The sequence below is a fragment of the Patella vulgata genome, chromosome 1 (assembly GCF_932274485.2).
Source record: "Patella vulgata chromosome 1, xgPatVulg1.2, whole genome shotgun sequence".
Classification (NCBI taxonomy): Eukaryota; Metazoa; Mollusca; class Gastropoda; family Patellidae; genus Patella; species Patella vulgata.
Genome location: NC_065879.2, coordinates 42,741,338 through 42,753,576, shown reverse-complemented (window position 1 = coordinate 42,753,576; position 12,239 = coordinate 42,741,338). Strand labels below are relative to the sequence as shown.

At 37.5% G+C, this 12,239-nt stretch overlaps 1 protein-coding gene across 5 annotated transcripts in view; it reads right to left on the bottom strand.

The window, feature by feature from the left end:
* LOC126820647 (disks large homolog 1) overlaps positions 1 to 12,239 on the bottom strand; it is a 358,192-nt gene that overhangs the window by 37,244 nt on the left and 308,709 nt on the right. For all 5 annotated transcript variants that reach the window (XM_050548725.2, XM_050548744.2, XM_050548735.2 and 2 more), the window contains one exon: positions 11,575 to 11,731. In XM_050548725.2, the coding sequence (XP_050404682.1) occupies positions 11,575 to 11,731 (157 nt within the window). The remainder of the gene's footprint in view (positions 1 to 11,574; positions 11,732 to 12,239) is intronic.

The following is a 12,239-nucleotide window of genomic DNA, read 5'->3' as shown; positions in this document are numbered from 1 at the left end:
GCTGTAGAAAGTCCTGAGTAACTCTAGCGGTGTGGGCATGGGCGTTGTCATGCTGGAAAACGTTGTTTCGATGACGTGTGAAATGTGGTATGACGTGGGGTCTGAGAGCTTGATCGATGTAGTGCACTGCTGTGATGCCGCCTCCTCTCCCTGGACCAAGATTTTGGAACACCACAGGACCCACTCTCTTGTTCAGGCCGATTCCACCCCATACCATTATGCTTGGACCTCCACATGAGTCTCGTTCCATGACACATTGGTCACATTGACGCCATATTCTGGTCCTGTCATCTGCAGTTGATATGCAATACCGACTCTCATCTGTGAACAGAACAGTTCTCCATTGCCTGTGTCGCTAGTTCTGGTGTTGTTGGGCAAACTGTTGACATTGACGTCGATGGCGAGGGGTGAGGATCGGTCCATGGTAAGGTCTACGGCAATGGATGTTCTCTCTGGTGAGCCGTCAGCACACTGTATCTGTGTCGCTAGTTCTGGTGTTGTTGGGCAAACTGCTGACGTTCACGTCGATGGCGAGGGGTGAGGATCGGTCCATGGTAAGGTCTACGGCAATGGATGTTCTCTCTGGTGAGCAGTCAGCACACTGTATCGGTACTGATGTATCTTTCGTGTATTCCCGATGTCTGACGTGCTGTCTCAGATGCCTGTGTGAAAGGATTCTGCATGTGCTGTCGCACAACATGGCAGTCTTTTCGCCTTGTGGTAACCTTTGGTCTACCACTTTGGGGGGCAATCATCTGTGGTGTTGGTCGGCCGAAAGCGTTGCTGAAGCCTGTAGATGGTCCAAACATTGACCTGGAAGTGATTGGCAACAGCTTGGGCAGTGTGGCCAACCTCGAATCTTCCAAGTGCCTGGTTCCTCTGAGCTGTCGTAAGTCGTGGCATGCTGCTGACGTGGTAATGTGAATGATTCAACCAGGTATGGGGGTGCATTTTATAGGGCTGGTCCAGATGAACAGCACGTGCAGCATGAGTTAATGAAAATTATGGAGAACACATTACCATCTCAGAAGTCAGGTTGCATTTTTGAGAATATTTCCTGGGTTCAATTCTGTGTTTGAGAAGGAGCCTTATTGCTCAGGTAAAGTTGGAGATGTGGTCACAAATATACAATAAAAACATTTGGCAAGTTTTATGCAATGCGTCTATTCAGAGTAACATACCAACCTGACGTTTCTTTTGCTGCTTAGTATATATAACAATTACGTAGAGTTATTATGTTGCTAATACTTAAAATGTATTTTATTATAATTAAACTAATTAAACTTACAATTTGTAGATGTTATTGGTTAGTTATAGGCTCGATGTCGACATCTAGGCACATGTTTTAGAGTTACAAGATTTTCAACAACACAACTACGGTCCAATCAGAATACAAGATTTTTTCACATGATCATAACTATGATTTCTGATTGGTTATCAGGCTCGGTATTTTCGCAGAAGATGTATCACTGAATTCTTTGCCAAGTCGTCAAATATAAGAAAAAACATGAAAATTGAGTTACAAGATTTTTGACGCCCGACGATGTGCAGATTAAGAATCTGGATGATGCCAGGAAACTTAAATATTCAAGATGGCCACCATGAAGAATTTTCTAGTAATTTAGTTGGGTATAATTTGTGGCAGATTCTCAGGGACGTAGGTTTGAAGTTTGTTTCTATATGGGCGTATGTACATAAATTTAGAAAGCCAGGGTACTTTCATGTAACATCTGATTATTTACGGCTTAAAAATGTTATATTTTATCTGGCATTAATCAACTAGATGATTTGATCACATATCTAATCTAAACAAGTTGAATCTATATCATATTAATGTCTACCTTCATCCCAGTATGTACTCATATACAACTTATCATACCATATAAATATAAATTAAAAAAACCTGAATGGGGTTTAAAAATGGTGCCCAGTCATTTCCATAACTCATAAAAAAAACCAGCAGGAGAACTTAGTCATCAGTCAAATTACATGCCATAAGATTAGAATTTAGTCAGAGTTACCAGCAAAAACTGTACACGGTGCAAACATTCTGCCAACCTAGATATTGTTGGCCTCCATGGAACTATTTATTAAATATAAATTGCGTCAATTTTGACAAATGGAATAGTTTATGGATAGGACAAAAAAATAGCCATATCTTGGTTATTTCTCAACGGATCTTGTTGGGGTTTTCATTTTTGGAATCTTTGGACGAATCCCATAGGGGATCTCACTGAAATTTTTTCGAAATTCAGAAGTTTGCTTTATAACTTTGAGAATCAAAGATTTGCGAAAGTTTTCTTCAGCATCTTTTCGATATTCAAGATGGCGTATCTCCATCACTATTTAAGGTACCAAAGTTGAAACTTATTAGGATTAAGGAACACATTAATGCCTTCAAACTAGCATATTAAAAAATATTGTGACAGTTTCCCAAAATTTCAGGGAATTACTGAGGACTTCCGATTTTTCCCGAATGTGAATAGTTCTCTCCATTTTCAAAATAAGACTAAAAATGAGATATTGTGGTGTTAGCCCCAAATATTCTCTTTCATTTTCAGAGATTGTTTGCCCGCCATTTTGGGTTTTGCAAAAAACCTTCAAATCGATATTCAGCTGTCATTTTGATTTCGATTTTCGAATACATTTTTTTTTTTTGTACTTACTCCAAATGGCAACAATTCTTAGGGAGCCAATTTTTGTATTTCAATTTTCTTTACTTCCAGTTTACTGACCTTTATATGATTACCCTGACATCTATTAACAACTGATATCAAAAAGTTTGGTCTTGAAGTATAACTTCCGGTTTTATTAAAAGTTCAAAATAACAGATTTTTCCACTTCAATAGGTATTGGATGTTACTAATACTATACTCAATAGTTCATGGTGTAACTTAATTGTTGACGAGACAAGGTGTGACCTGACGTACCGAAACACGTCAGTAGCATTTCAGAGTTCTAGTTTATAGTTTTTATATGTAAAAACATTTAAAAATATTAAATGAATTGGGATGATAATAAAAATTGTCATATTATACGTAACAAGCCAACAGTGAGGCAGATGTCCCCTGCCGAAATTGCAAAATAAATAGATGGCACATATTAATTAATCGCACATTTATCATTTTCAGCTCGAATTGTTAATCAATGAACTCAAGACATTCACGTAATGAATTTATACATCAAGTTTAAACATTCACCTAATAGACACCTACACCAAGTTTGAACATTCTACCTCAATTAGAAGGAGAGTTATTGTGTACCAAAGTCTCGACCAATCAAATTGCTTATCACTCTGCTTACCCTCAGCAAAAAATGTTCATTATCGAACTTAGTCAAGGTATTGATATAATAAATCTATACACCAGGTGTCCTCACTTTCACTTAATTAGAACTAAAGTTATCGTGTCCCTAAGCATCAAACAATCAAACTGGTTATCTCTGCTTACCCTAAGCAGAAACTTCCCATCTTCAAACTCCATCAAGGCATTCACCTAATTGACACCTACGCCAAGTGTGAACATTCTAACTCAATTATAATGAGAGTTATTGTGTTCCAAAGTCTCGACCCATCAAATTGCTTATCACTCTGCTTACCCTAAGCAGAAAATGCTCATTATCAAACTCCATCAAGGCATTGACCTAATAAACACCTACACCAAGTTTGAATGTTTTAGCTCAATTAGAAAGAGAGGTATATTGTGTTCCAAAGTCTCGGCCAATGATATTGCTTATCGCTCTGCTTACCCTGAGCAGAAAATGCTCATTGTCGAACTTAGTCAAGGTATTGACGTAATAAAACTATACACCAAGCTTCATCACTCTCACTTAACTAGAACTAAGTTATCGTGTCCCAACGCATCAACCAATCAAATTGCTTATCTCTGCTTACCCTTAGCAGAAAATGCTCATCTTCGAACTCCATCAAGGCATTGACCTAATAAACACCTACACCAAGTTTGAACATTTTAGCTCAATTAAAAGGTGAGTTATTGTGTTCCAAAGTCTTGGCCAATCAAACTGCTTATTGCTCTGCTTACCCTGAGCAGAAAATACTCATTATCGAACTTAATCAAGGTACTGATGTAATGAAACTATACACCAAGTTTCATCACTCTCACTTAATTAGAACTAAAGTTATCGTGTCCCAAAGCATCAACCAATCAAATTGTTTATCTCTGCTTACCCTAAGCCAAAAATGCTCATCTTCGAACTCCATCAAGGCATTGACCTAATTAACACATACACCAAGTTTGAACATTCTAGCTCAATTAGAAGGAGAGTTATTGTGTCCCAAAACGTGTGATGGACAGACGGACGGACAGACAGACGGACAAACCCATTTTAATAAGAGCATCGCTAGTGCTGCAATATATGTCCACAGTCCTGCTTTGATTGGTATGGTACATGTACTTTTTAAAATGAACAAGCCAACAGTGAGGCTGATGTCCCCTGCCGAAATCCCAAAATAAATAGATGACACATTAATTAATCGCACATTTATTTTTTCAAAAGTATCGAGCAATCAAATTATACACTAAGTTTCAGCACTCTCTATCAGATAGAATCAAAGTTATCTTGTCCCAAAGCATCGACCAATGTTAATAATTGAACTCAGCCATGACATGACAGCAGAAAATACTCATTATCAAACTTAGTCAAGGTAATGATATAATAAAGCTATACACCAAGTGTCCTCACTCTCACTTAATTAGAACTAAAGTTATCGTGTCCCAAAGCATCAACCAATCAAATTGCTTATCCCTGCTTACTCTAAGCAAAAAATTCTCATCTTCACACTCCATCAAGGCATTCACCTAATAGCCACCTATGCCAAGTGTGAACATTCTAACTCAACTAGAATGAGAGTTATTGTGTTCTAAAGTCTCGACCAATCAAATTGCTTATCTCTGCTTAACCTAAGCACAAAATGCTCATCTTCGAACTCCATCAAGACATTAACCTAATAAACACCTACACCAAGTTTGAACATTCTAGCTCAATTAGAAAAGGAGTTAATGTGTTCCAAAGTCTCGGCCAATCAAATTGCTTATCGCTCTGCTTACCCTAAGCAGAAAATGCTCATTATCGAGACTTAGTCAAGGTATTGATATAATAAAGCTATACACCAAGTGTCCTCACTCTCCCTTTTAATTAGAACTAAAGTTATCAGGTCCCAAAGCATCAACCAATCAAATTGCTTATCTCTGCTTACCCTAAGCGGAAAATGCTCATCTTCGAACTCCATCAAGGCATTGACCTAATCAACACATACACCAAGTTTGAACATTCTAGCTCAATTAGGAAGAGAGTTATCGTGCCCCAAAGTATCAACCAATCAAATTGCTTATCTCTGCTTACCCTAAGCGGAAAATGCTCATCTTCGAACTCCATCAAGGCATTGACCTAATAAACACATACACCAAGTTTGAACATTCTAGCTCAATTAAAAGTTATCGTGTCCCAAAGCATCAACCAATCAAATTGCTTATCTCTGCTTACCCTAAGCGGAAAATGCTCATCTTCGAACTCCATCAAGGCATTGACCTAATCAACACATACACCAAGTTTGAACATTCTAGCCCAATTAGGAAGAGAGTTATCGTGTCCCAAAGCATCAACCAATCAAATTGCTTATCTCTGCTTACCCTAAGCGGAAAATGCTCATCTTCGAACTCCATCAAGGCATTGACCTAATAAACACATACACCAAGTTTGAACATTCTAGCTCAATTAGGAAGAGAGTTATTGTGTCCCAAAAAGTGTGACGGACAGACAGACGGACAGACAGACGGACAGAGGACAGACAGACGGACAGACAGACAGACAGACAGACAGACAGACAGACAGACGGACGAACCCATTTTAATAGTCCCCTGCTTTCTTCGAAAGGCGGGGGACAAAAAAATGAAATATGAAATGGCTGTAATATGACAAGAGGCAAAGAAGGCTAGGCATGGGTTTGTTTTGCCAAATTTACTGACAAAATATTAACAAAAAAGGTGGGTGCGACACTGCCCTAGGGGGTCGGGGCATGCACCAAAATAAATAGTTGCTGTCCTTATGATATAAGGAATAAATATGCAAAGTTCCAAGATGATCCATTCAGAATTTCAGCCTGTAGACATTAAAAATTGGGCATGGCTCTGCCCCTGGGGGTTGGATATGGAACAATATAAATAGGTACCACCCTGTTATTGAAATGATTGATATGCTGAATTTGAACATAATCTGTTAATTATTGCAACCTGTAGTATTTACCGATTAAAAAAAACCAACATTAATAGTTGCCGTCCTTAGGGTATAAGGAACTTCGGGTGCTAAAGGCAAAAATTGTTCGTGGCTCTGCCCCAGGGGGTCGAGGCATTCACCAAAATCAATAGTTGACACCCTTAGGTTATAAGGAAAACATATGCCAAGTACCAAGCTGATCCATTCAGAATTGCGACCTGTAAATGACAAACACAAAAATTGACCGTGGCTCTACCCCTAGGTGTCGTGACATGCTGTTGTCATGCTTAGGCTATAAGAATCGTGGCCTGTAGGCAAGACACAGAGACACAAAGAAAAAATGGGTTGAGCAATCACCAAAAAACAATAGGGGACATCCTTAGGGTATAAGGAATAGATATGCAAAGTTTCAAAAGGATCTGTTTAGAATTGCAGTCTGTAGGCGAAATACAAGACACACAAACATTGGGCACAAAAAACAATAGGGATATTCCTTAGGGTATAAGGAATAAGTATGTAATGTTTCAAGATGATCACTAAAGAATTGTGGCCTGTAGGCGACACACAGACACACAAAAAGAAAATGGGCGTGGATCTGCCTCTGGGGGTTGGGCATGCACCCAAAACGATAGGGATGTTCCTTAGGGTACAAAGAATAAGTATGCAAAGTTTCAAGATGATACGTTCAGAAATGTGTCCTGTAGACGACAAACAAACAAATACAAGAAATGGGTGTGGCTCTGCCTCCGGGGGGTCGGGCATGGACCAAAAACAATAGGGATCATCCTTAGGGTATAAGGAATAAGTATACAAAGTTTGAAGAAAATCCAGTAAGAATTGTGCCCTGTAGGCGACCCACAGACATACACACCCACACACACAGACAGGGGCGACGGCATAATACGTCCACATTATGAATGTGGATGTATAAAAAATATCTTGCTAATCCTTGATAAACAAAATATGTCCAAAAATTACTGACGTGCAAAATTTTGAAATGAAAGCCCTGGTGTAGTGTCTTTGCTTAAACCAAAGGGAGAGAATAAGTACTCAACTGAAAATAACTTGTATATAAAATTTTTCCTTTTAATATCCAAGTATCAATCTAAACAGGGGCGGAACCAGAGGGGGATTTGGGCGGTTGACCCACCCCCCCTGCTCAGCTGCATAAATTTTTTTTGTAAATCAACACTTTTTATGAGAAAAGTTTCTCGGCCGTGAGCTTTATCCTTTATCGTCAGATGTGGGACAGGATGGGCACTCAAAGCACGAGATAAAGACATAGACATTATGTGATATCACAATTAATGCTTTGCTTCCATGAAATTGAATCACAATGTCATTGTATTAACTCATAATAAAAAGCTCAATGTGTATGTATATACGCCAAAATAACGATAGAGACCATGTGGGGGGGGGGGGAGAGATACATTGTCTCATGAACTTGGCAAACCCCTTCCTGCAAAAATTCCTGGATCCGCCCCTGTTAAATCATCATTTATATATCATAACATTTCCCCAATTTATGCCACTTAAAGTTCTTGAATGAGGGAAAGTCCTTGAAAAATTATTGTGAACAATCTGTATTATTCATTCACATCCAGAGTTACAGGTAATCAATTCCTCATTGAAAGGTTTGAATGATTATGTCTTTCTGTGCTGGCTGTGCATGTTTATTGCACAATTAGCTTACTTTTACATTAACAGGGCTCAGTTTTCTCCAAACAGCATTAATTGGGTGGTTATATATGGATTCTAGTCCACCGCTTGATTCATATTGACTAATACATATTTGTAGATCTATTAGTTTTTCTTATATTTGTAATGTATGGTTACCATTGCAAGTAATTCTACAATTTTAACTTATAGTGTTGAAAATCGGATCGAGATTTCTGATCTGAATACTTTTGTTTGCTATCCGAATACTATTCGGATAATTTGGAAACGTGAATTTCTTGAACAAAATCACATCAAAAGTTCATATACTCATAATTTCTTACTTATTTCAATGTTTATGAGTGTCTGTGTATGCCGAGTATGAAATCTTACTTTCGATGATATCCAAAAAGATAGGTTGCCAGGCAACGAAACATACGCCCACAGCGGCTAAATCGTCCGAGCGGTCGACAAGGGTTGTTGCATATTTATTCCTTTGTAGGTAATTGGGGGCCTTTCGAGACAGTTCCATACAGATCAGATTATAATTTTTGCTGTTTGAGGGTTCACAAGGTTCTACAAATTGAAACAAGGGTCTCAACTCTGGAAGTAATTTACAGAAATTGTTGAAATTTGACAGGCTTTTTCGTTTCACAAATTTAAATGATGCATATAAATTTCATACATATCGAATGATAACTTTCATCAATCCAGCATTAACAAGGTTGAACAAAGTCAAACAAGGGCAATAACTCCAGACGTAATAAACAGAAATTGCTGAAATTCACTAAGCTTCTTCTTTTCACTTATTTAAATAATGCATATAAATTTCCGAAAGATCGGATGATAACTTTTGGCGTTAGAGCGTTCACAAGGATCAATAAAGTGAAATAAGGGCCATAACTCTAGACATAATAGTATTAATACACAGAAATTGCTGAAATTCAATAGGCTTCTTCATTTCACTAATTTAAATAATGCATATAAATTTCAGAAAGATAGGATAACTTTTGGGGTTAGAGTGTTCACAAGGTTAAACAAAGTGAAACAAGGGCCATAACTCTAGAAGTAATAAACGAAAATTGCTGAAATTCAATAGGCGTCTTCGTTTCCCTAATTTAAATATTGCATATAAATTTCACAAAGATCGGATGTTAACTTTTGGCATTAGAGTGTTCACAAGGTTCAACAAAGTGAAACAAGGGCCATAACTCTAGACGTTATAACAGAAATTAATGAAATTAAATAGGCTTCTTCGTTTCACTTATTTAAATAATGCATATAAATTTCAGAAAGACAGGATGATAACTTTTGGGGTTAGAGCGTTCACAAGGTTAAACAAAGTGAAACAAGAGCCATAACTCTAGAAGTAATAAACGGAAATTGCTGAAATTCAATAGGATTCTTCGTTTCCCTAATTTAAATATTACATATAAATTTCACACAGATCGGGTGATAACTTTTGGCATTAGAGTGTTCACAAGGTTCAACAAAGTGAAACAGGGGCCATAACTCTAGACGTTAAAAACAGAAATTATTGAAATTGAATAGGCTTCTTCATCTCACTAATGTAAACAACATATATCAATTTTAAAACAATTGGATGATAACTTTTGGCGATAGAGTGTTCACAAGAAATTGAGGACGATGGACGGACGGACCGACGTACGGACGGGGGCGACGGCAATATACGTCCACAGTTTTATGTGGGCGTATAAAAATCAATGAGGTGAATAAATTTGTGTACAACTACTCCTGTAATCCGCGGCCCTCCCACTTATCATTTTTGCTCAATCAACACAAATGAAAAAAGTAAAATAAAAACATCTGACATTTATTCCAAGGTCGTTTGCCTCATTCTGATAATCTACTGCTATTGAACCAATCAGTCAGTGAGAATATACGTGACCTAGGTCGTTATGAATAAATTTCATTGCGGGAAGTCTAAACACAGTGTTAACTTGTTTCCCGTTTTCCCAAGAAGAAGCTTCTATCTAGAGTAACCCAGCGCAAGGAATGAATGAATATTTTTTTATTTAGACTATAATTAGACTACTGCTTTCGTTGCACTGCATTAATATTTTTATTAGTTACTATCGCTAAATAATACGCATGACATTAACATTTATGCTCAAAGCTGCGTACGTGATCAATAGCATTGGGGAAAATTTCAAAGTAATCAGATGTAAAAATGGCTAAGTATAGAGCATACGGAATGTCAGAAGACTGTAACGGATAGTAAAAGGATTCGGATAACCCTTATTTTGTATCCGTTAACGGATATCCGAATAGTAGTTTCAACACTAATAACTTAACTCAACACAATTCATTACGACTAGTAAGTATGTCTAGTATTAAGGATAGTGCCAACAACTCAAATTAGTCAAGATTTTCTTATTATCACGTAATTACATCATTTAATCAAATTGGTGGATTCGGTTTTTTTTATTTCTTGAACTTGCACATTTAACATGATGCTAAAGAATTTCTGATACCTGAAAAAATTCCTTATCATTGTTCAACCATTGTCAACACATTCAATCTGATTAAAATACAGATCTATATTTCGTTTCGTTTTTTATACTTTCGAAGGCCTACACTACATGAAGATCTGACAAGTTGTACTCAGGGGTCGTACGAACGGCTTTTGACTCCCATGACGTCAGACATTGATTAATCAATCAGTGTTTGCGTTTCTAGTGGTTTACCCACAGTTTCGTGCATGGCACACCAAGAAGTCATCTTAACAGACAAACCGGTTTCATTGGCTTACCCTCACTTCAACCAAAACGCCGGTAATATAACAACTTTTCCAGATCCTAGTGTAGTAAAGACAAGTAAAACGAAATTTTGAACTATAAAAAACGAACAAAATAGGATCTGTGTTTTAATCAGATTGTTGTCAACACATACACATGCCTTTAGAGGGGGGTTGGTTGGCCAATGCGTGTAGATTAGATCACAAGGTCTGTCACTGAATCATGTGGAGTGGTTTCGATTCCCCGCTCTTACGTGACAAGGAGTAGAGTAGCCTGTCCAAACTTATGGGTTTTCTTTGGATCCTCTGGTTTCCTCCCACTAAAGAACCCTACAGGCAAGAGAATTATTGAAATGGAATTGAACCGTATTTTAGTCCAAAAACTCCATTTCTCTCTCTCCATCTCTAATGTACATACATGTATACGCTGTTTAGAGAAACACAGAGGTTTCGTAAAATTTGAATATTGTATGATATTCACATCTACACAGCCTCATGAAACAGGACCCTTCAGAGGCTTAGACGTGTTATTCCCTTCAGCGGCTTAGAATGAGACATGTTATTGGCAAAGCATTTACTGAGCCAAGCAAGTCCATTTTATTCCAGCTTGGGTAATGTACATGTAATGTACAATATTTTAATCAATGGAAATTGAAAATAGGCATTATATAGTAACACACACCTGTGTGAGCAAATCTGTTACTCTGTGACGTATTTGAAAAAAATATTTTATTGAAATTTACTTCTTCAATACCGGTCGTCATGTTTTTGGAATAATATTGGCCTGGTGGGAGCTATGTGTTCACCTTCCGATTCCCCCTTCACCTAGTTGTTGCTGTTTCTAATTTCATAAACTTGATAGGTTCATTACGTCACTATAATCGTCTTTATATCAAATAAAACTGATGCAAAAAAATAAAAGAACTTACTGATATTATTTGATCACCTCTCCGTAATTCACCACTGAGATCAGCCGGCCCACCAGCAAGTATAAAAGACACAAAAATACCCTCACCATCTTCTCCACCAACAATATTAAACCCTAAACCTGTTGAACCCTTTTTTAATGTTATTTTACGTGGTTCCCTGAAAAATACAAGGATACACATGTATAAACATAAATTATAAAACACTGTTAAGTTAAGATTGTAAATTGTGACTGTCACTCCTGTATCTTTCCCATTTAGAAATATCAACATGCTAATCATATCTATATATGTATGGGTACTAATCGCTGGCTGTAAAGCAACATTTGAACCCATCCATAGACCAGGGCCCTGTTTCACAAAAACTAAAACTAAAATCACTAAAATCGATTTGAACTTAAAATGCAATTTTAATAGATTTTAGTTAAAATTGCTTGCGCTCGCGCAGTGCACAATTCCAGCGAGGGCACTTTAGGGTGTAAGCATACACGCTTCGAAACTGAAAACTGTTGCCAGGTTGAACTAACCGTTACAATACCAATGAGGAGAGTTTCATACGTTGTAACAATGCCTGCACATGGCCAGACAGTCGTAGAGAGATGAAATAAATAAGTTTATTGCGTGTTATTTGTTTTGAATTGTATTAGTTGGTTGGCCTTGAACTAGTT